Source organism: Peromyscus leucopus, chromosome X (assembly GCF_004664715.2).
Source record: "Peromyscus leucopus breed LL Stock chromosome X, UCI_PerLeu_2.1, whole genome shotgun sequence".
Classification (NCBI taxonomy): Eukaryota; Metazoa; Chordata; class Mammalia; order Rodentia; family Cricetidae; genus Peromyscus; species Peromyscus leucopus.
In genome coordinates this window covers 93,229,094-93,253,849 of record NC_051083.1, presented here as the reverse complement: position 1 = coordinate 93,253,849, position 24,756 = coordinate 93,229,094, and the positions used below count along the sequence as shown (strand labels likewise).

General features: G+C 42.7%; 1 protein-coding gene across 2 annotated transcripts in view; it reads left to right on the top strand.

Annotated features, from left to right (window-relative positions):
- The first annotated feature begins 10,722 nt into the window (after positions 1–10,722).
- The window catches only part of Morc4 (MORC family CW-type zinc finger 4), a 55,560-nt gene continuing 41,526 nt past the window's right edge, over positions 10,723–24,756 (top strand). For both annotated transcript variants that reach the window (XM_028895126.2, XM_028895125.2), the window contains exons 1-3: positions 10,723–11,124; positions 11,256–11,328; positions 18,179–18,311. In XM_028895126.2, the coding sequence (XP_028750959.1) occupies positions 11,023–11,124; positions 11,256–11,328; positions 18,179–18,311 (308 nt within the window). In that variant the 5' untranslated portion in view covers positions 10,723–11,022. The remainder of the gene's footprint in view (positions 11,125–11,255; positions 11,329–18,178; positions 18,312–24,756) is intronic.

The following is a 24,756-nucleotide window of genomic DNA, read 5'->3' as shown; positions in this document are numbered from 1 at the left end:
AGGCAAAAAAGTAAGAAGGATGATTTCAGAGTCCCCAGGGGAGACTTGTATAGTTAGTTCCTAGGAAACCAGAAGTTTTAGCCACTCAAAACACATGTAAGTGTTTTTGGTGTGAATCAAAACCTTCCATTAGACAGAATTTCAACAGCAGCTGTTACACAACCTGTATAAACTATTTTTGGTGTGAACCAAACTTTTAACAACATAGAAACTCCGTTAACTATTTCATGGTCCCATAGGTACAGACTGCGTCTACCACTAGCCAGCATTAGCTGCCTTTATTTGGGGGAAATGCCTCATGCTGTAGCGGGACTGAGAGCAAGGCTTGGCCAAGAATCAGAACAGCCTTCCTGAATGTCTCTCTAGCTGCTTTATGTTACTCCTGATTTTTGAAGGCTTTTGATGTGGCTTTAAAAAAATCAACAGATTCAAGGAAAGTCATAAGTAATTCAAACCCATTCTTATAAGAAGAACAGAACTATATAAATAATGACATAGAGTTCTCACCTCCACGTTTCTTCCATCAGTAGTAAGCAATGTTAATCTGATGTGCAGCTTCACACCTTTCTCTACGATATATAACACGTTTAATTACACACAGAAGATAAAGCTCCTCCTCAACTTCTTTGATTTGAAAAACTACAGAATCCTGGGCCCCACCCTAGGGTTTTAAAAAAAATCAACTTTTCAAAGAACTTTAGTGAATCCTATAATCAAAAAGGGTTTGGTAAAAGTTCTTTATATATTGTTTTGTAGTTTGATTTTACCCCTTAATATATCATATCATGTTTCCTTTCATACCTAAAAACAAAAGTCATTATTTTTTGATAGGTATTGGGGGCAATGAAATAATTAGTTAAAATTGAATTATTTGGCCGGGCGGTGATGGCGCACGCCTTTAATCCCAGCACTCGGGAGGCAGAGGCAGGCGAATCTCTGTGAGTTCGAGGCCAGCCTGGGCTATGAAGTGAGTTCCAGGAAAGGCGCAAAGCTACACAGAGAAACCCTGTCTCGAAAAACCAAAAAAAAAAAAAAAAAAAAAAAAAAAAAAAAATTGAATTATTTGGTTTTAATTTTTTCTTTGTTTTTGAGAACTTCATACATGCATACATTGTGATTATCCCCATAGGGTTGCTATAAATTCCATTTAGCCTTTCCCTCACCACTATAGGGTATATTGGTCATGTGCTCCAAACAGCATGACACTGCAGTGTAAGGATGCTGACAGGGTGCTTAATTGTTTGGGCCCCTGCTCAAAGATATAAGGAATTTGTGTCATCTAGCACATGGATCAGGGCAATCCTCCAGATGGAAAGCCCAGATCATTTATTTCCTGTCTTTTACATGGGTTGTAATTGCTTTCTCCCCTAACCATGAGCACCTAAAAAATTATGGATGTGGTGGAGCCTTTAATCTTCACAGAGGTTATCCTCCATGTTATGAATGATTGTATATTGTTCAGGCTGCCAATGTGAAAGTGATTTCTTGTATTGATAAAATGGGTCAAGGTGACGTTCTGTGGGGTAGCCAGTTTTCTTCACACTATTATACAGCAGGATCTTAGAGAGTTAACAGAACTACGTAGCAAGACGGCAAATGTCTATTGTTGTGTGAGGGTGCTGCGCAGAGGTAGAGTGCTTACATGGCATATATAAAAGCACTGGAGTTGAGCCCCGGCACACACAGAAGAAATACTCAACAAATGCATATTCATGTCTAACTTTTGTGAATCTAAACTTTCTTATCATCTTTTCTAACTAGTATAGAAGGGAACACCTTGACTGAATTATTGTCCATGTACCATATACCCAAAGATGTGTTCATCTTCTCCAACAAACATTCCACCTCTAGCACAGTAAAAAGTAGGACACTAATTTGATGATATTACAACATCTGTCATTTCCCAAGCTTTTCCCGCACTCCAGAAATTGGAATGAAGAAATTCAACATAGATACGAGATCGGGTTCTTGTACATTCGATCTTTAAGAATGATCCTAATTTCAGCATCTCCCTGCTGAAAACAGTATCATTTGTGCAATTCTCCATTTTCAAACTTTTAAAAAGTCAGAAGAACCATGCAGTTGATAAGCAGAAAAATATCTTGTAAATCTCTATTTTGTTATACCGGCTTCATCATTTGTTTATGTGTTCTTCCATTCATATATCAGCCCATCTAATTTTTGTATGCATTTCAAAGTTGCAGACAGAAGGTCATTCCCCTTGCAACACTGCGGCACACATATCTTTCAAGATCAATGTTTGCTTACAGTTCTTTTTGTTTTGTGGACGGTTTCTTTGTTCATGGTTCCCTTTAGGTAAAAATTTCACATAATAACATCTAAAAATCTTTGATGCTTTTGACAATGCCCACAGCCTGCTTATTCTACCATTTAAGTGTATCTCCCCAAACATACCCATTCACCTGGAACAAGCCTGCCTGGGTGAAGCACCACATACGACACACACCTCATCTATGCCATCGTACACCAGTTAGTGGTGTACCTTCTCCTTCTGATTGCTACGTGGCCAGGAGAAAAATCTTCTTGACTACCTGCTAAAGACTGATGCCCATGGCCAGCTGGTGACCAAAAGTCACCAAGTTCCACAAAGACAGACTTTGCTGAACCAACAGCGTACTTCTGCCTGGTCTGAAGCAAGAGGCACTCCTTTCCCTGTCCCTTGAAGTAGTGAGATCGTCCCTCTGTTTTTCCTTACAGCGCTTTGACACCCCAGTCATCATTTGTCATGACAGGAAAGCAAAGACATTTGAGCACACATGTTCTATTCAAAGCCAATGACCAAGTCCTTGGTCTCCAAACAAGTCCCAAGAGAAGGGAGAGAGGGGCTCACGTTAAATACCTAGAGAGCACAAGTCGGAGAATTCTTCAGGAAGGAACCATTTTAACTCAGCCCCCGCTGTAGTTTCATGCCAACTGTGAGAAAGGAAGAAATGAGCCTCACCTAGGTTTCGTTAGGGTGTGGGGACATTGAGAGGAAGTGGAAGAGGCTGTTAGAGGGGGCTATTATCCCGCCCATATGAAGAGGAAACTAACCAATCACAGTGGCCCATGCCTGTAATCCTAGCACTCTAGAAGATGAGACTAGAAGATTGGCGTGCAGTCAAGGCATCTCGAACTGCAGAACAAAACCTTGTATTAGAAAACCAAACAGAAGGGAAAAGAGAACTAAATAATATGGACTAGTCAGTGAGAGTGCTTGCTTATTAGCATGCGCAAAGTTTTGTTTGAATCTCCAACAACTAAACACGTTTTAAATAAGAGAATGAATTTACAGTTTGGGTCAAATGAAGGAAAAAAAATCACATCTCAGTCCGTATACTTCTTGCCTACATTAGTGCTACAATTTATAGAAAGGATGAAGCAAAAGTCAGAAAATAACGCGTGTGGAAATTTAGCTGTGAGCCCTACTTCTTTACCGTGTAGACAAGTCTTTCCCCTGGCTTAAGGGGCCACAACTTATGGACTGGATCACATTTAGCTCCCAGCCTGGCATTTCTGGGAGGGAATTCTAATTCCATTACATTTGAGCATTTTTGTATCATCCTCACAGGGATTGGCAGGTACAGAGAAATGGCGGGCTCCAGCCTCTCCCTCTGCAAGCCTTTTGTCTTTTTTAAGAGCAGACCCGAGTCCACTCGCCATGCAGCCATCCCTCCGATATTTCACACCACCAACCCCTAGGCCAGAGCCCTAATGTGCCCTCCCGAGCTTCTCACATAATTTCCTCATGTCCCTTGTGCTTCCTCCCTAGGCTCTTAGCCAGTTCTACTGTGCCCCAGTGACCTCCTTCCCCAGGGAGGCTTCCAAGCTTAATTGTGCTCAAGTGTGGTGGCCCTTTACAGACTTCTCTTCCTGTAAAGTAGTCGCACTCATTTAGCTCCCTAGATCCATTTAGATCTTGAATTGATCTGTCATTTGGAATGCGTACCTTGCCCACCTCTCCTTGATCTTCTTTCTGTTCTGGTGATTTGTTTGCTTTCCCTGCGTTTTTACAAGTTGAGTTAAAATCAGATCTGTAAAACATGCCGTGCTAGTGACTGTAATGAAATTGCTTTAAATCTCTGTTCAAAATGGTTGTTTGCATTATATTCCAAATGTTCTGTTTGGGATGCCAAAACTTTCTCCAGCAGCAACAAGCCCCTGGAGAAATAAGTGTGAAGTGCAAATCAAGCTAGATCAGCCACCAGCCTGATTCACAATCACTGGTCAGGCCATAAATCCGAAATAAAGTGGAAAAGGAGTACCATCTAATTAGGAAGTGTGGCATTAGAAACCCTCTCCATCAATGTGTTTCTGTCTTCCTTGATTTCTTCTGTGTAGTAAGGAAAAAATTGCCAGAAAATGTGAAGATGAAGAAGCAAATTATAGCCTGGCATGGTGGTATATAGCTGTAGTTCTAGCACCTGGGAGGTAGAAGCAGGAGGATCAGGAGTTCTGGGTCATCCTTGGTTGTACAGCAAGTTCAAGCCATCTGGAGCTATATGAGACATTATCTCAAAGGCCCGCTCTCTCTTCCCTCAAAGCAAGCAAATGACAGCCGCCCTGTGCTTGTGACATGATTTGTGCAGCTAAAGCCAGTGCCAAGTCCTGAACACAGTCCCTTATCAGAGTCACCTGAAGTGGTGTGGGGAGGGTCTGAGAATGTGCATTTGTGACATACTCTCCCAGGTGGTGCTGGTGCTGATGGTCTGGTGTAAACATGTTGAGAACCACAGTCTTAGGTGCTGTGCTGAGGAGACATGAAGGTCAAGTGTCTCTGGACCAGGAGGAACTTGTGCAGAGGCAAGGATTGTATCCTATGAAAGAGGTTCTAGGCAACCACAGGCAGGACTAGCAGCCTACTCCTGGATCTCAGTAGTTACAAAGAATACAAATTAAATCTAAAACCTCATGGCAAAAGCCCTGCCCTTTCTGGTGTTTTTGTTGTTGTTGTTTGGGTTGTTTTTTTAAAACTCCTGCTGTCATGTCTTGCTCTTCCTACTTTAGAGATTGGTGGAGGGAACTGAGGCACTAATCATCCCCAGAGTCAGTGACCCACAATGAACCCTGAGTTCCAGAGCAGTGACAGTAACAGTTGAGAAATACCTACAGTTACTTGGCCTGCTGGCCCCACACATGGTGGTTAAGAATGCACATCCTTGAAATGCCCAAATGATGTTTCTTAACAGAGAGAATAGGTAGTAATCTGTGTTCTTAGGACTGAGGGGCCTGGGCAGACCAGGGGCAGCTTGAACATGTACTGGGGATTTTGTTACCATGGGACAGATTTTGAAGTGACTTCATATTTTTAAGAGTTATGAATTAGCAAGAACCACACCAATTTACATACAGCATTTCTTCATTGCAAACTAGTCTTCAAACCATTGTATGGATGCTGAAGTTTGGGTTCAGGGGAGAAGAGAACTTAGAGTTAATGAGTTCTGGGAAGCTTTACAGGGGCTTTTCCCCAATATTACCTATTTGCTTCTCCCAACAGCCATGCAGGGAAGACCACCAATTCCATTTCTTTCAATGAATAAATAGCCTTAGACAGCATAAGTGACTTTTCTAATATCATACAGCTTATGACCTGGATTCCAACTGCAATCTAGCCCCAAAGCCCCTCCTCCATGTTTACAATTGCCTTGACTTTACTATTGACACACTCAACCCTCACTGGCTGCAGGGAATGCTGGTGGTCATAGTACACAGATGATTCTGATTCCAGGAATGGCTTTGTTTGAAGAATGCCTAATGCGCCTAAGGTTGTGCATCATCCTCAGGTGATAGCCCGTATCCATCGACTGCTCAAAGATGGCCCATAAATGCCTAGCTCTTTGTTGCAAATCATGACCTCTTGGAGCACATGCAGTCTTCTGAAATGTCAGGGAAGCTGCATCTTAGTTCTACTTCCTTCTCTGTTCAGCACTGTTTTCTCACTCCCTGCAGGTGTCTGTCCCTCACCCTTCTGCCCACATGCTCTGGTTCAGTGTGCTTCCTTGGCAAGATTATCTGTTTCTAAGATCACAGGCCAGTTCAGTGGAGTCAGGACAGGAACCAGTGCCTTCCTATGCTCAGCTTTCCAAAGGCACCTGGCTGATATCCACCCTGATACCTTTCGGGCTTCAGCACGTCCATCCAAGAACTCAGGGTATATGATCTTAGAAAATAGGTCAGAACATGATAGAAGAAACTCATCCACTCCCTGGAGCCCACTGTGACAACGCTAAGTATTTCTGTGTGTGATTCCTGCAGGGCAAGGCATTCAACCTTGACAAAGTGTACAAACAGCATGAAATAGCAAAGATCACGTAAAAAGTTCAAAGCTTATGACCCAAAGGCCCCAGAGCAGAGGGAAACTGGACTTAAATTCTACAGCTAAGCCCCTGGATAGAAACTAGCAGGGATGCTCCTCCCGGGTTCTGCCATGTCCTGCAGAAGCACTTCCTGGTTCTGTGTAGCAAACCCCAGGGTTTCACAATAGCTCAGTACTCTGGAATCCATCTTCCTTCACTCATGTGCCAGCTGCTACAGAAGCCTTGTTTGAGGATGACACAGTAGAACTTCCTGTCACGGCCCTTCGATTGCCCTGTGGAGCAGCACTGATGGAATCTGTATAGATCCACTTAACTCTCTTGCTTAGGGCTGCCTACTGGCAGCAACACTAGAGGCCAGGCCCTGGACTCTTAGCAGTTCATTTGCCTCTGGGGATCACCTCTGACAGAGAGAGCTGGAGAGGGTCTGATTATTGCTTAGGACCCAACTGCCAATCAGGATGCTAAATGCTTATCAGGCCACAGACCCCAGATTCCGCAATAACATTCCAATGGCCAGAAGCAAGCAGGACAGGAGGATCACACATATGCATCTTAGAAGGCATTTAGTGAGCCTGGTGAAAGATGACCAAGGCTTGACTACAAAAACCAAGGGAAGGGCAAGGCTTTCCAAATGCTGTGCTGTGTTGATGGAGGAAGAAATGGAATGGATTGCTCTGAAAAAGGAATTGGATGTCACCAGACATAAGCATTTCTGTGAAAACATCTCGAAGGGAATTATTTATTTGATTTATGAGTATGTATGTATAGCTGTGTGAGTTTAATCATTTCTGCACCAAAATAATATGTGAATTATTTTGTTGTCTGTACTTTTGTGTATTTGGAAAAAAAAGATAAGTTTTAAAAAGACAAACACAACGAATTATATGTTTTTTTGTGTCTCTACAATTAGTTTTTTGTATCTATGGGTACTGTAGCTATACAAATATTTATATATTTTATTATATACATGTATTTCATTTTGTACATGCATTTATTATTCACCTATAATTACTTATACATATATTTATATTGCTTAGTTTATATATTCATATATTGAGGTATAATTTAACCAACCCCAGATTAAAAATACTTTTGAACTGAGTGGGTACAAATTTTTCTTGTCACTTTTTCTAAACAGTACAGCACAACATTGATTTACATAGCATTTACACTCTTTACATATTAAAAGTAATCTAGAAATTAAAGCATATGAGATAATAAGGGTAGGTTATATGCAATCGCTACAGCATTTTATTCAAGGAAATTGAGCATACACAGAATTTGGTTTCTTCGGGGGTTCTAAAACCAGTCCCCCGTGGATGCTGAGTTGACTGGATACACATGTTGTATAGAGGTCTAGATGTAAATGCATAACACATATTTGATTTCCCAATCAAAGGTACCATGTTACACACTGTTGCATGACTTTACTTGTGGAGTCTCTTTCTATTTGTGCCAGATAGAGAGAGCAAGAGCACGTCAAAGAAATTATTCCATTCAAATTCAGTTTGGTGAATTTGGGGGGTTTACTTACAGGGGCATGGGTGAAGGGCTACTTAGAGGAACGTGGGTGACTCATGCAGCTGCTTTGCAAAAAAAAAAAAAACCTTACCCCAGCATGAGTGACTACTCACAAAAACCTGCGTCACCGGGATGCCCTAGGCAACTTGCGCATTCTTATACCGTGAAAGGATTGACTCTTCACCACCATCTGTGTGCTATCTATATAAACTCTTACCCAGTTTCCTGAGACTTATAGGGGGAAGTCAATTTCTAAAAAAAAAAAAAAAAAAAAAAAAAAAAAAAAAAAAAAGCACTCGGGAGGCAGAGCCAGGCAGATCTCTGTGAGTTCGAGGCCAGCCTGGGCTACCAAGTGAGTTCCAGGAAAGGCACAAAGCTACAGAGAGAAACCCTGTCTCGAAAAAACAACAACAAAAAGCCCATAAGTTATTTGAAAATGCTCCTCAGGGCTTGATGGCACAGGCCTGTAATCGCAGCTACTTGGAATACTGAGGAAGGATGGCTGCATATTCAACCTCCTTGGGCTGCAAAGTCATTTCAAGGGCAGCCTGAGCACCTCAGTGAGACCCTATCTCAAAATAAAAGGTAAAAAGGAAGCTGAAGATAGTTCGGTGGAAGTGTGATGGGGCGTGATGCCCCAGGTCCGATCTCAGTACACATGAACAGAAAAATCTCAGTACAACTAAAATGAAAATGAAAATCACAGTGAGATGACACCTCACTGTAATTAGAATGACAACATGATAAATATAACAATTGCTGGTATGGGTGTGGAGAAAAGGAAAGCTTGATAAACTGTTGGTGGGGATGCAGATTAGTAGACACATTATGAAAAAGTGTATGGCGCTTCCTCAAAAAATTTAAATAAAAAATTTAAACACAGTATTACCACAGAATGAAATCGCTGTAGAGGAGACATCTGCACTTCCACGTTTATTGCAGTACTAGTCACAATGGCTGAATTTTACATTCAACTTAAGTCCAAAAACAGGTACCTGGGAGGTAGTTGAGAGAGGCAATCGTCGGCAGAAATGGGGCGGCAGGTATGTAGTTGGAATAAGTTCCGGTAGGCTACCAAACAATAAGGAGTCTGTGGTGAGCAATAAAGCACTATAAATTTCTAAATAGCTGGACTTTTCAAAGTGTTTTCATCACAAACAAGAGATAAATGTAGTGCTGGGCATGGTGGCCCTCCCCTACGTCCAAGCACAGGCTCAGGAAGGAAGATAGAGAGATAGAGACCTGCCCGAGCTGACTAATGAGTCTGTCGCGAAAGAAAACAAAGGGGTCAGTTAAGAAAGTGCTTGCTGTGCAAGGAGAAGGACCTAAGTTCAATCCTCTAAAATCAAACAGACAAACAAAAACCAGGGTCCGTGTCCTCTTGTAATCCTCGAGACACTGGGGAGACACAAACAGGCAGATCACAGGCTAGTCATCCTAAACTTAGTGAATTCTAGGCCACTGAAAGGCCCTGTCTCAAAAAAAGAAAAAAAAAAAAACAAGGTAAAGTTGACCTCTGGCTTACACACACACACACACCACACACACACACACACACACACACACACCCCACAAGCACGCACGCACGCACTCATACACACGAAACCTCCTCACATGAACACATGCAAATGGAGGCTGGAGAGCACTAATAGCTTAGCTGGTAAAGCACTTGCCACACAGCCTGAGGACGAGAGTTCAGATCCCCAGCACCCACATGAAAGTGTCTGTAAACCCAGTGGGGAGGTGGTAGGGGTAGCCAGGAGTAGATCCCTGGAGCACACGGCCTAGGCAGTCTAGGTAAATTGATGAGCTTCAGATGCAAAAGATAAGGTGGGGAGTAAATGAAGAAGACACACAATGTATGGCTTCCCCCCCCCCAAGCACACGTACACACACGCAGAAAAAGGAATGAGGGATGCAGCTTGGTGGTCGGTTACTTACCTGGTGTGCCCTTAATCAAACCTGGGTTTGATTCTAACACCATATGAAAAAAATAAGTATATGAACCATCCTCATTTGATCAACACAGCATATGTAAATGTAGATTCATCTACAACAGGCTTGTCCTTTAAAAGTTGAATATTGGGCCAGGTGAAATGGCTCAGTGGTGCTTGCCACCAAGGCCTAACCACCTGAGTTCGATCCCTAAACCCCCATGACATGGAGGAAGGTGAAAACCTACTCCTGACAATTGTGTGCTCATCTTACATGAGCACACAGACACAGACACTCAAACACACACACAAAATAATGAAGTGCAGTAACAAAAACTTTTTAAAATAAAAAATTGGGGGCTTGGGTGTGGCTCATTGGGTAAAGTGTTTGCTGTGCAAGCATGAGCATGGTAGTGCAACTTTGTAACCGCAGCCACAGAGACACCAGATTTCAGTGTCTGGCCTTAAAATGTAAGTGGTGCGCTCACTGTGCAACCACAAGTGTGCAAACGCACAAAATTGTATATTAATTTATGTATTCTATAACTTAATCAATCCCCTATTTTGCAGTAAGTAAATTCAGTTTCTCCTTTTATAAAATCGCCCTGCATGCTTGAAGGATTGGTAGGCAGTTTGCCAATTGCATTCTAGAAAGTTCCGGGTGCTTCCATACACTTTCGAAGCAGCTTTTGGAATGATTTCCCTTGGCTCCAGTCTGCTATCTTCCCAGATAGCAAAACTGCAGTCCTTCAAACTTGAAAGACTTGTCTTATCCTGCCTGTTAGTCATGCAGCCTAAGTGGGACTCCAGAAATCCCATGCACGCTCTCCCTCCTCTTGCCACATTCCCGCCCCTCCCCACGCACCGCCATCCCCCCCTCCCCTCGCGCTTTTCCCGCTCGGCCGTCTGGCCTATGGCAAACGCCAAGAATTAATTAGGGGCGGGGATGGAGGAGCGTCTGTCAGGAGATCGCCATATTTCTGTACGGCCGTGGGGCAGCCCCGGCAGTCCGTGGGTCAGGAGAGGTGCTGACAAGGCGGGGCAGACGCTGGGCTTCTCCGGCTTTACCCCTCCCGCTGAGGACAGGTGGCTGCAGCGCGCCCCGCCTCCGCCAGCTGCGAGTGGGAACCAGGGAGGGCCAGTCCGGGACGGCCACCGCCAGCTGCGAGTCGGGGGACAGCTCGATCTAGTGCGGGACAGCCGGCCGAAGGGTCCGGCAGCGGCAAACGAGTATCCTGGCGGCCAAAAAAATGCTCCTGTACCGGGGGGCCCCCGTGGGCCCCGGCGCGCCGGGCGGCGGACTGGCCCGGCCGGGCAGCGTCCCGCAGGCCTTCGGGATCCGCCTGAGCACGGTAGGTCTGGGGGGCCCCCGAGGGGACGGACTCCCGCGAGCGTGCGCGGGTCCCCGGGGCTGCGGGGGGCGCGCGGGATGGGCCCGGCGGGCCGAGGCCTCACGCGGGACCGGACCTTCTCTCGCCCCCAGATGAGCCCCCGCTACCTCCAGAGCAACTCCTGCAGTCACACGCGACCCTTCAGTGCCATCGCGGAGCTGCTAGGTGAGTGGCGAGGGCGGGCCGGGGCCGCGGGTCGCAAGCCAGGGGCAGCGGTGCCAGCGTGGTGCGGTGGACGCGAGAGGAATGCACGAGGCGCGTGGGGCGGGTCCGCCCGGGGCGGCCTGGGGGGCCTCGGCCACCGTGTTCTCTCGTGCTGGTGGTTGGGGTGGGTGGGTGGGGACTAGATCTCGCCCAGAAAACCCAGGAAGCGAGGTGTGTATGAAGAGTTTGGTAGGGACCCTGAGCCGTTGTTCTGTCTGGTTCGTGATGTTCCAGTCACTTTAGGATTCTTAGTTAATAATCAAAAAGCAATGCATAAAAATATCGGGCCCCGAGGCGGTTGGGTTCGACGGCGGCTGGCGGCCGACAGAGGGCCCCAAGCTGGCGAAGGAACAGTGCAGAGGACCGTGTAGAGTCGTTGGAAAGATCTGGAAACGACTTCTTTAACTTTAGAGACAAAGTCTAGGAATGATGGGACATCTCTTAAGAGATGATGACACGAGTGCATTTGGCTCCCTGAGACTGCAGAGGGCTGGGTCCGTAGTCCACGAGCGCCCTCACACCGCTGGAATGAATCCGGAGGACTTAAGGACTTAACCTCTGGGTGCACCGGTGCTTGCTTAAAAAGCATTTTCGGTTGATTCCTTGGAGCTGACTGCATCAGCTTCTGCAGTAACGTTCTCTTCATGAAAGCGAAGAAGAAAAGCAGTTCTGCACAAAATTCAGCAGCACACAAAGCAAGCACATTATAAATATTTCAAAAACCCGAAAAAGGGAGACAGATTTATGGGGCTAGTTAGCACAGAACAAAAATCTTGAAAATGGCTTCGAAGCTACATGAATGAACGAACCCCAGTGGGTACGTAAGCCATCGCTGTGGCCATGCCATGAGACTTGTTTTTGTAATGATGTCGGTGAGGGATGGGAAGAGCCAGAAGAGTTATTTGGAAGGTGATGGAGAATTTGGATGATTAGTTTGGCTATAACCCAAAATGTTATATAGTAGGTTACTGATTGCAATCTAGAAAGTTCAGGAGGAGAGCGGCATTGATATAGTTTGAATTTCCAGGCTGAGGCGACTCAGAATCTTTTAGGGTTTTCAGTATGTCTACAGTGAACCTTCGAATAGTGGAATGAGATCTATATGCATGTAGCTTATTTGACAGCATTTTCAATTTGTAATTTAATTTTGAAATACATAATTTGTCTTTTTCCTTTTTTGTGTGTGTGATGCTAGGAATTGAACCCAGAGCCTCATGAATGCTAAGCAAGTGCTCTGCCACTAAGCTACATCAATGACTTTATATGATTTTCTTTTGTTTTTCTTTTTTCTTTTTTTTTTTTTTTTTTTTTGGTTTTTTGAGACAGGGTCTCACTACGTAGCTAAGCTGAGCTGAAATTTGCTGTGTAGATCAGGCTACCCTTCAGCACACGGAGATCTGTCTGTGTCTGCCTTCTAATGCGAGGATTACGGTCATGTGCCACTACACTCAGCTCACTGTATGATTTTTTTAAAGCATGAAATTAAAAAAAATAGACCTGGCCTAAGATTACTATCATGAATTCAAATATGGGTATATTATATACATACATATACAGAGATTTTTTTTAAAAACCAAGTCACAAATATTAATAGGGAAAAGGAACATCAGAGTGTTAACTGGTAATCCAAAACTTCCATTTTGGCTTTTCCTTCAGCGGTTTTCTCTACTTCTGAATTAATTTTTAGGGGATCACTCATTTGATAAACATGTATTAAACGCCCATTATGCACAAAGGAACCGAGATAGGTAGAAAATGGATAGACTCCAGATCCACATTATTAATAGGTGTGACAGACCATGTGAAAAGGTTTACAGTTTCTGTACCAACCATGTAGGGAGTGATGTATGAGCAGAGATGTACATGAGTGCTGTAGGAGACAGAAGAGGAGCGACTTAAGTTTATCAGGAACAGAGGGGTCAGAAAAGGCTTTGTGGAGGAGGGGACATTTGAGCAGAGATTTGAAGGGTTGAGACGCGGATATGGTGAGCGGGGGAGGGGGGCGCGGGGGGGGGGCACATTCCACTTCCACTCAAAAGGAACAAGTGGATGAACAAAAGCATGAAGAATATCTTATAGGTCCTTGAATTTAATTAGAGCACGGAGTTTACAAACAGTCGAAACTATACACTTTTAAAGAATTTATTGATTAGCTTGAACTGTTCAGGAGGCCCCCAGGCAGTGGGACCTGGACCTGTCCTCAGTGCATGAGCTGGCTGTTTGGAACGTGCGGCTTATGCAGGGACACTTTGCTCTGCCTGGAGGAGGGGACTGGACCTGCCTGAACTGAATCTACCAGGTTGAGTTGAATCCCCTAGGGAGTCCTTGCCTTGCAGGAGGTGGGAATGGGTGGTGGCCTGGGGGAAGGCGGGGCTGGGGGGATGGGAGGGTGGAGGACAAGGGAATCTGTGGCTGATATGTAAAATTAAATTAAATTACAAAATAAAATTTAAAAAAAGAATTTATAAAGCGTTTTCAAAAATATCCTTGTAGCTTTATCCTTGGAAATTAGTATTTTTTTCTTTCAAAGATGAGTAAACAGAGGTTTGGTACCTTTCTAAGGTCATAGGCCTAGTAAGTGGCAGATTCAGGGCGCAAACACGGTTCATTTTACTTCAAATTCCAAGTAGGAAATGAGGTTAGAAAGGTGAGCTGGAACCAGGATGTGACTGGGAGGCTTGACATTTGACCTGCTGGCCTGACAAGGAGAATTCATGGTTAGAGCTCTGCTTTGGGGTGGTTGATCTTACAGGAATGGAGTTGGAGAAGAGAGATGTGGATTTTAAAGATTGTTAGGAAGCTCTTGCAGTAATACAGATGACAGGGGATAAACCCTGTTCGTTAAGAAAAATTACTAAGAGTAGAAAAAGCAAGATGTAATAGAACCTGAGGGTGTATAGGGCAGAAAGAGAGAGATTAAAAATAGCTTTAAAAAAGTTTTGTTTTTTTATGTGGATGAGTGTTTTACCATGTATGTAAATGTACCACACGCATGAGGGCGGTGCCCAAAGAGACTAGAAGACTGTGTCAGATCCCTTGGAACGGGAATTGTAGACACTTGTGAACCGCCATGTGGGTACTGGGAACCAAACCAGGATCCTCTGCAAGAGTGGCAATTGGTCTTAACCATTGAGCCATCTCTTTAGCCCCATAAAAATGACTTTTTAAATAGGAATCAAACTCACGGTTTCACACATGCCAGGCAAGTATTCCATTGAGCTCCAACTCAAGTCATAGTTGCCATTTGAATGTAGAAACTGTGTGTGTGTGTGTGTGTGTGTGTGTGTGTGTGTGTAAGAATAGCATTGTGACCAAAGATGATGGCCTTACTTTTATACTTCTACCTATTTGTAAATCGCCTTGTAGTGCAATAGCCTGTCCCTGGCAACCTTGCAGGACATCCACATACTGGAGCAGGAACAGATAGGAGGCTTGTGAAATACTATTTCAAAGCAGTCTCCCATTCTTTATCTCTCTTGTCACTGACCGATTTGTTAGGCTCTCCTTCTCTGCCACTGCCACTGCCAGGTTCTGATATGTGTCTTCAGGTACAGAATTTGTTTTAAAAGACAAGGAATCAGCCGGGCGGTGGTGGCGCACACCTTTAATCCCAGCACTCGGGAGACAGAGCCAAGAAGATCTTTGTGAGTTTGAGGCCAGCCTGGTCTACAGAGTGAGTTCCAGGATAGCCAGGACTGTTTCACAGAGAAACCCTGTCTCAGCGAGGGGGGGGGGGCGGAGGGAAGACAAGGAATCATGTAGAGGGTGAGTGTGAAACGGCTTAGGCTATAAGGATTCTCATGTCCTTGGTAACTTGGTAGCCAAAGGCAAGGTGGAGCTAGGACCCTCTCACTGAGGGATGGCACAAACCAAGACAGGAGAGGTAAGACTGTTAGTGTATGGAATTGTGAATCCAAACTAGACAAATGAAGGTAGGGCAGCTCTCACCTAGCGACTAGGTAAAGGAGGGAGGGTTCTCTTATATCTGTTCATGGTCTAAATGGGCTGGACTGGGCTCGAAGATCGGTTCCCTGAGATGTGATAGGATAGTCTACATGTTGGCCTATTCTTACAGTGCTGAACAACAAGGGGTAGGGTTGAAACTGCTTGTCTGACAGTTAGCACCATGGAGGTTCATCCATGGACTGATGATGTTGCTATACTTTCAGCTGTTGAGGCCTCATGAAAGGCCACATGGAACCAGAAAGTAAGTGCAAAGCTCCGTTTGCCAGTCCATGCCCACTGATCTCAGTTTCCCTGATGCTCCGTCTGACTCTGACCTCTCTTGGGCCCCATATTCTCTGTCCTTCATGAACCCTCAGCTCATGTCTGACTGCTGCAGACAGCCACTATGTAACTCATGAACTGCCTCTCTTCAGATTCTTTGGTACACTCCTATAAAACAAACAAATAAAAACAACCTAGTCAGGTGTGGCCCAAAGTTTCATTAGAGAGAAAAAATAGAAATGATTTTGTTAGAGGCCCATAAACTGATACATTTCATGTCCCAGTATACATGTGTGTAATTGGAGTCAGCATGTATTGTGTGTTTGAATTGTGAAGGTCCATAAAGTATTAGGAAAAAGTCCCTGATATGCATCATTTTCCATGTATAAATGCTATCCAGCTGGTTGACAGGTTGTATTGGTCTCAATGGCTTTGGCTGTCTACCAGCAGGAGTGACTGATAAGAGTGTGCATGCCAAGTAAAATTTCCTGAATGCTGACAGATGTAAAATGCTAGGTCCTTCTGATTAAGGGAGCAAAAAAAAAAAAAAAAAAAAAAAAAACCCAGCCTCTTACAAAGTAACAAACTGCGTTTCTGTTAATGCTACCTTTGCTTACCAGCCTGTAACCTCTGCTCAAATGTAGCCCCAGTACTATTCCCACATTTATATGGGGCTTAGGTCCCACTTGGATTTTATAGCTTGACTATAGTAAGCCTCATAACCCTTTCTGGAGCTGTCCAGATTTTTTTTCAGATTGCAGCCAGTGACAGTTTTATCAATGACTGTTGTGCCACTTGAAATTAATCTGTGTCTCATTTTTTTTGGCAGACATTCCACGCATCCAAGTGGTTGTAACTGATACTGATAATTATATTGTTAAAAATGTGTATTTGAGTCAGTGTAATGCTTGTTTTGATTGTAAGAGATGTTCCCAATGGAGAAATGACATGATTTTATCAACAGTATTGATGCAAGTATATGACCAGGACTCCACGTGGCTATCTAAGCCCACCTCTATGGTACAGTAAAGCCATATAGAATGTCAGAGAGAAAAGGAAGAATATATAGAAAGGAAAGTCTCTGTTTATTAAAAAAAAAACTAGTAGAAATAGAAATGATTTAGGTACCTAGCTGTGTGAGTCCATTTTATGTCACTATATCAAAATGCCCAAGCAAAACTCATGGTAAATAAAAAAGTTTATTTGAATCATGATTCTGGTGCCTGGAACGTCCAAATGGCATCATGCCAGCATCCCTGAAAGGGCCCCCTAGCTGCATCACAAGGCATCATAATGTACCAGAGAAGTCAAAACAGAGCTGGACATGTACAGAAGGAGCCAAACACACAGGGTGGCCTTGGATTGAAACAACCCATTTTAGTGGAAACTAATTCAGTCCTTTCAGATGTAACAGTGTTAGTCCCTTCCAAGGTAGCATCTTCAGTGACCTAATTATCTTGTACTAGACTTTGCTTCTTAAAGGTTCTGCAGTCTCTTCACCACACCAGAGACAGTTTCCAGCACATAAGCCTTTAGGGGACAAACCATATCCAAACAATAGTACTATCCAACATTTGTATAGAATGTACTTCTAACAGGGCTAGCGAACCCTAACAAGACTAGTAATCCACATCAGTTAATGATTGTGTAAACTGGTACCTATGGTGATAGATGTGGCCTTTCAGATAGTGGTACTCTCTATCATGGAGGACATGACACATTTAATATGGTTAAGTTTGAAAATAATTAGCTGTTTGTGAAAATGTACTTGAGGAACAATGGAAATTTCTATGCAGTTTTCTACATTAATTCAGTTCTCCATTTCAAGGGCTAGACAGCCTCACATTTAACACAGAGAAAAGCAGCAGAATCACTATTTCTCTCTAAACCTGCTGCCATCGCTGGGATTTAAGCAGGCAATTAAATGTTTTAATTTTAACCTCTGACTCCTTGAGGTCTTTATAACTATAAACAGGGATAGCAACCCCCCTCTCTCTGTGTGTGTGTGTGTGTGCGCGTCTGTGTGTGTGTGTGTGTGTGTGTGTGTGTGTGTGTGTAGACAGAGTCTCTGTAATATGTATCTCTGGCTATCCTAGAACTTGCTATGGAGACCAGATATCAAAAGCAGAAGATAATTTTTTCACAAAGAAAAAGTAATGTGTATAAGATACCCATTTTTTTTTTACCCAAACTGCTGTTTCAACTTGTTCACTTTATACACCTTTTACTGTGTTCACAAGCTGTAAAATGGCTGAGAGGCGAGAGGGAGGAAAGCCAAATCAAAGCAAAATGCTTTGCAAATAGTTCATTTTCCCATAGACCCTGACTTTTGTAAGGAGAAAGTCAGATTGCAGGATCATCCATTATGTGAGACCTAGGAATCAGCTTCACGGCTCCATCTGCCATCATGCCCGCTGTTCTCCATAACTCAGTAAATGCACCACTGTTAATGCCTCCTTGCTTCTGGGATATCCCTAGGAAGGAATTCAAGACAAATTTTTAAGTATGTTAGTACTGAACTGGAGATTTTGATAGATTATTGGAAGGCAGGGGTTCTGGTATCACAGATTTCTACCTTTTGCAGATAATGCTGTAGATCCAGATGTATCTGCCAGGACCGTCTTTATAGATGTCGAGGAAGTCAAGAATAAACCTTGTTTGACCTTTACTGATGATGGATGTGGGATGACACCTCACAAACTCCACCGGATGCTCAGGTAAAAATATCTTTATTCTATTTCATTATCTTTACTTCACAAACTTTATTTAAGGCACTGTAACTTGTCTGTGATGTTTTAACTTACCTCTATTTACCCTATGGATATTTATTAAGTATATCTTAGTGTCAAGACACTGATTGTGAAGCAGACAGTATTTCTGCCTCCATGGAACTTAGAATCTAGCTGGCAATCAGATAATTAAAGCAGGTAACCATAATAAAATACTCTACACATAAAAATAGGAAAGTATGAGATGCATGGGGTAAGTACACAGCAGAGCCCAATCTGACCTCAGAGGTCTGTAAAGGTCTCCTAGTTAGAATGCTGTTCACATCGAGGTGTAAAGGATGAGTCAAATTTAACAAGGTGAGAAAGGGTAGGGAGTAGGGAATGGCAGTTCAAGAAGAGAAAATGGTCTAAATAACAACCTGAATTTCTTCATTTATCTGCAACCTTCTCCAGTTCATAACTCACCTAAACTCATTAAGTCACAAGTACTGGAGTTGGGATGACTCATAGGTTAGAACTGCGAAGGTGCCTGAGCATAAAGAAACCCTATGAGAGGTAAATAGAAGACATTCCCATCCGTAATCTTGGAAGGTTTTACCGTAGAGCTGTGGAGGTCAGAGGGGATGTTTTCTAACCAGCGAAGCTGAAGATAAATTCATACTGCCCTAGCGAGTTCATGTAATTATTTTTCAACGTTGGTGGTTGAGAATGTTTGTGCTTTATTGTCTTCCCGTATCACTTGGTGCAAGCTGGGGGTTTCTTCAGCCCTTTCCTCCTTTTTTTCCTTTTTAGCAGATGTGGTTGTTAACTCTCCATGTGCTTCCTGAACTAGAGCGTGTAAAACGTGGGCAACAATGGAGCAGGGCTGACGAGAAGGGAAAGGGCCCAGGATCCCCCAAACGGAAAACAAATTGCATTGTGTTGTAGTTTTATTGGAAAGTTTTCTGAATTAGTAGCTGTTTATAGGGCCTCCCTTTGTTCCTTCAAAGAAACAAATGAAATTTGGTCAAAGTAAGAGGTCGTGTTTTACTACCCAGAAGTCTGTATATCTTTTACTTTAGTCTTTCTTTTTTTAAAAAAAAAATTTTGTTTTATGTGTATGCATGTTTTGACTACATGTGTATGTCTCAGATACCCTGGAGCAGGACCTACAGAAAGCTGTGAGCTGCCGTATGTGTGCTAGGAATTGAACCTAGATCCTTTGGAAGAACAGCTGGTGTGCTTCACCAGTGAGCTACCTCTCCAGCCCTAGTCTCTCTTAGTTAGAAGAATATTTGAGTGTCAGGTATGGTAGTGCATGCCTGTAATCCAAGCACTTGGGAGAAAAAGCTAGAGGTATTGAGAGTTCTAGGATTCTCTGTGCCACGAAGCTTTGCCAAAGTAAAACAGAGCAAACAAAAACTCAGGGAAAGCTCTAGAATATATATCCAGTATGTGGTGGATGTAGAGCTAGAGAGTTGGTTTGATTTATGATCCACAGCATCAGTTTTATACCCTGACATTAATAATACATACTAAAAAGAAGACAATTTAGATAGGATAAAATTATACTATTTATGTCTAATTCTGTATTAAAACATTTCTCTAAAATTGCTGGTCACCTGTTTTTATATGTCTTTATGTGTATGTACATGTTTTTGTATTTTGTGTATCTTTATGCACATGCATGTCCATGTGTGAAAGCCAGAGGTTGATGTCAGATGCCTTCCTCGATTACTCTCCACCTTTTTGTCCCAAACAGGGTCTCCCATTGAACCTGGAGTTTACCTTCAGCTAGACTAGCTTGCCAGCAATCCCCACATATCCCTGTTTCCACCTCCTCGATGATGGGGTTACAGGCATGCTCTGTCCAGTATAGGGTTTCCTGCGGGTGCTGGAGACCCAAACTCAGGTCCTCTTGCTCTCACATCAACCAGCTTACTCACTGAGCCACCTCCATAGCTCCTGCTGATCACCTTACTGACTTCACCCAAAACACCTTATCCCAGTTACATGGGCATCAAACAGTAGGTCTAGCAAACATAAACACCTTCCATTTTGTTCTGTGCAACTATATATGTTGAGACAGATATAAGAATGAAGGGAAAAAGAGAATGATTTGAAAATAATTTCAGGGCCCCAAGAGATGGCTCAGTGTTTAAGAGCTGGCTGCTCTTCCAGAGGACTTGGGTTCAATTCCCAGCACCCACATGGTGGCTCACAACTGTCTTTAACTCCAGTTCCAGGGGACCTGACACCCTTTTCTTGCCTCTGTGGGCACTGTATGCATGTGATATGCAGACATGCATGCGGTAAAACACCTATTTACATAAAATAAAAATCAATAAAATCTTTTTTTAAAGAATAATCACAACAAGTTTTGTGATTAAACACAAAATTAAACACAACAATGAAGTTTCCAAATTCATTCATTCAGCAAATTCTTACCAAATGAATGGATGAATGAATGAATGAATCTGAAGCCAGTGGTAATCTAGATGGATATGATCTTTGCTCTAGAAGTGTTGACAGTATAGCAAAAAAGAAGTTGGCTACTGCTACGGATAAGTAGGCTCTTCCACCCAGAGGTAAGTGGTAGGAAAAAGTGCAATTTCTTTGAGAACAGTTGACAGAAGAAATTTAGTCTAGCCTGTGAATTTTTTAAAAACGACACAAAGAAATAACTTACACACATTTATGTGTGTGTGTGTGGGAGGGTGCCTGTGTGTGGAATGCAGAGGACAGCTTTCAGTGGTTGGCACTCTCCTTCTGTCACGTGATTTTTGGATTGAACTCGGGCCTTCAGTCTTGGTGGACGTGCCTTTGCCTACTGAGACATTTGAAACAAAATATGAAGGATCAGTATCATCCATTCAAAATTTGGGCCCTTCCCAAAGAAGCCAAATAGGCAGAAACTTCTATAGCCATATCATTTTTTTCTTGTCACACAAAATATATTTCCCACTGATTTTCACAGAGCATTTGTTTTTTATATTTAAAACTTAATTTTAGGCTGGGCGGTGGTGGCGCACGCCTTTAATCCCAGCACTTGGGAGGCAGAGGCGGGCGGATCTCTGTGAGTTCGAGGCCAGCCTGGGCTACCAAGTGAGTTCCAGGAAAAGGTGCAAAGCTACACAGAGAAACCCTGTCTTGGAAAACCAAAAAAAACAAAAAAACAAAAAAAACTTAATTTTAAAAAACTCTGTTAATGAGTACTTAATGTAGTGTATATTCTGGATTTTACTTGTGATTGTCTCAAAATAAATGTGAATTAGCTAAAAGAGATCATTTATTTAAAGGAGATCATTTAGTCTAATCAATACAACCCAAGACTTCACTTCCCACAATTATTTTTCTAGCAATGCCTTGCACACGACCAGCAAGTACTGTTCTGTCTGGTCTCTATAGCCCTAGCCCACTCCAATTTTTGAAGAAAAAAAAACACTCTAAACTTTAGAGGTAGTTTTGAATATTATTACTATATAAAGTATTTTTTCTATTTTTCATTTTATGACATTTATTTTGTATTTGGAAAAAATAATAGAAGTCGGGCAAAGTATGCGAAAGTATTAAGCCTATAGCCATTCTGTTTGACCTCTGACATTTATTGGTATCCTGTGCCTGTTTTGTGACTCACTATGCTACTCTTCCTGTTTTCAGGCTGATAAACTAGGGTGTGTAACTGAAGGAGCAGTTTCTTTCATAAACACAGAAACCCATGAAAATTAAACTAAAAAAGGAAAGTCGGCGCTGAATAGGTAGTTCTCTGAGCCCTTGCCTGGCATGTGAAAGCCTTGTGTTTACTCCCAGCACCTCAAGGGGAAGAACAAAACTAAATCAAAGAAAATCTTTCATTCAGTTTTTTTAAAGGCGTACTGTTCTGTCCTTTTGGGCTTTTTGGATAGTATGTGAATCAGTATATACCATTCAGCGGCCTTTTCCAGCAAGGTGGAAAGCCTCTTTGAAAAGGACAAGGATTAAAAAGAAGCACGAAGCCACAGATTGAAGGCCTTTACTGCCTCTGCTCAGAATCACGTAGCATAGTAGGTCTGCTCCAAAACAGCAGCCAGCCAGAGAGTAACAGCCTGCTTATCAGTCTTTCAGCCACTTAGAGTACATATTACACCACCACTATATGCAGGAAATAAACACACAAATACCTACTCATGTATTTCCCTGGAGTTTTGTTAAGGTATATTTCATTGGTCTGCAACCCAATTTAAACTTCTCTCTCCAGAATCTAGATTCCTGACATCTTAAGGGTATTCAAGAGGAAATTGCTATGTTCTTGTAGTCCGTTGGGAGTGCCAGTCTGCAAGTCCCTTTGTGTATAAATAATGGTATTTGTTACAGGAGAGGATAGAACAAGATTGACTTAGTGAAGATGAGCCATCTAAGCCAAGATAGCTCTTCTGAAATCATTTGAGCTATAGAAAGCTATATAAACTTGCATGTTTCTATTATAAAGTATGGTGAGCGCTCTTGCATTAGGTATTTGCAGTTAAATAGAAAATTTAACATGGGACCTCTGCTGAACTAGAGCTCATGGAAGAGTTAGTAATAGAACAAAGTCTAGAGCTTCCATTTCTCTTCTGCTTCCTTTTATCCTTTTCCATCCCAGTTCTGACTGTCCCGTTTCTTACCTTTTCAACCTTACAGCATCCCCCCATCTCCATATGGTAGCTAATACAAGGATCTATTCACATGGAGGGGGAAATAGTGACAGACGCTAGAGGGGACTGGAAAAGAGATTGACAGTTTGCCTGTTGTACCACTTCCCCTTGACTATTCAATTGAAAGTTTTGTGATATTAGAAAAAAATAAATCCAGATGACCATACCAATTCATTTCATGTGGCAGGTAAAAGGCCTGTTTATGAAGAGCCCTGAATTTTAAATATGTCATTAGATCTAGAGTACAGATAAGGAACAGTACACTCCAGTTCTCAGAGTGAATCCTAGAGTCAGTTTAAATTAAAGATCGAATATTACTTTATAATTGATGTATTTTACAGAGGCTGTAACTTTGTCTTCCTAATGACCTTGTCTTTTCCAGCCAGCTCTTCTATGAGAGGGATGAAAATATCAGAATCTTATCAGCTTGTAAGCCTTACTTCCTGGAATCATTAAGGCCCAAACATGATGTTAACTCAGTGTTCTCTTTTCAGAGGACCACTTCCCTGAAAATTGTTTTCATCTCACATTAGATTTATTGGTAGGATGCACAGAGACCTAGGGAACATCAGTACATTGTTACGTAACATCTTATAACAGAAAACTGAAAGCTGGTCCCTTTTAGTGGGTGGTAAACGCAAAACCACAGTCTTTTGGAAATGGAAACTAGGTAGTTGAACCCTCTTCCCACTGGAAAGAGTAAGGGCAGAACCAACCTGCTCAGCTGTGCCATGTGGAGACAGTGTCTCTTTCACTGATACTGGAGAAGCAGCTAATCTGTAATACATGAAATCCTGTCAGCTATAAGTTTGAGGGCAAGAATCATATCGGTTGTGTTAACAGTTTTGTCTCCAGTGCTTAGCATAAGACATAACTCATTGGGCCTCAATAAATGTTTAACTAATGGCAGTATACATCACTGTGAAATCAGGCAATCTGGAGATACACAATCCTCAAAATTAGTGTTATTTGTGGTGGTGGTGGAGGATACAAGAAGGAGATCATTTTGTAGGCGTCACATGTTTAAATACTTTTATATTCTGTTATTTGGATGTGTATCTGAGTACCTAAATGGCAAACATAAGAAAGGGAAGGATTTTGACTCAGAATAAGCTGACGACAGGAGGCTGCGGAGTTTGCTGAGGTGACTCAGTGAGAGGCCTTTAATAGAACAAGAGAGACTTTATGCTGCAGCTGTTTGCAGATATCCACAGGCAGAACTACCTATTTTTATCCCTTGGCAGCACTCCAGTGAACTGTCCCAGCAGATGGAACAGAGCCTTAGAATGAGGAGGGTTCTCCTTTGGGTGGGGAGTTGGAATTGTCAAGATAAATGATCTCTTAGATTTTTAGAGGGCGATGTGACCAGATGAGACGGTGCTTAGTCCAAGTACCTCACTTAGCACCACTGGTACTTGTCTGACCCTCTCCAGGTAGCAACTCTTTTCGTATTCGCCCCAACTCAGAGCAGTCAGGGCGGATCTAGCGAAACAAGAAAGGCAGCTGTGCAAGGCCTTCCCTGGATCCTCCTGTTATGTTAGCCAGTAGGAGCATCTCATTTACCAAGTGTGACTCTGGCATATAGAACCACTTAATGGTTAAGTACACACAAGCCACACTGGAAAATTGGTCTCATAGCCCAATCGTAATTTCCTATGTTTTGCCTGGAAGGACCCAAAAGAGTGAAAACAGAACTTGTTGCTATTCTGCATGTATAATCTAACCATTCTCTCTGCTAACTGTTTTAGGATGCTCTTTACCTTACTCATTTCGTTTTTCTT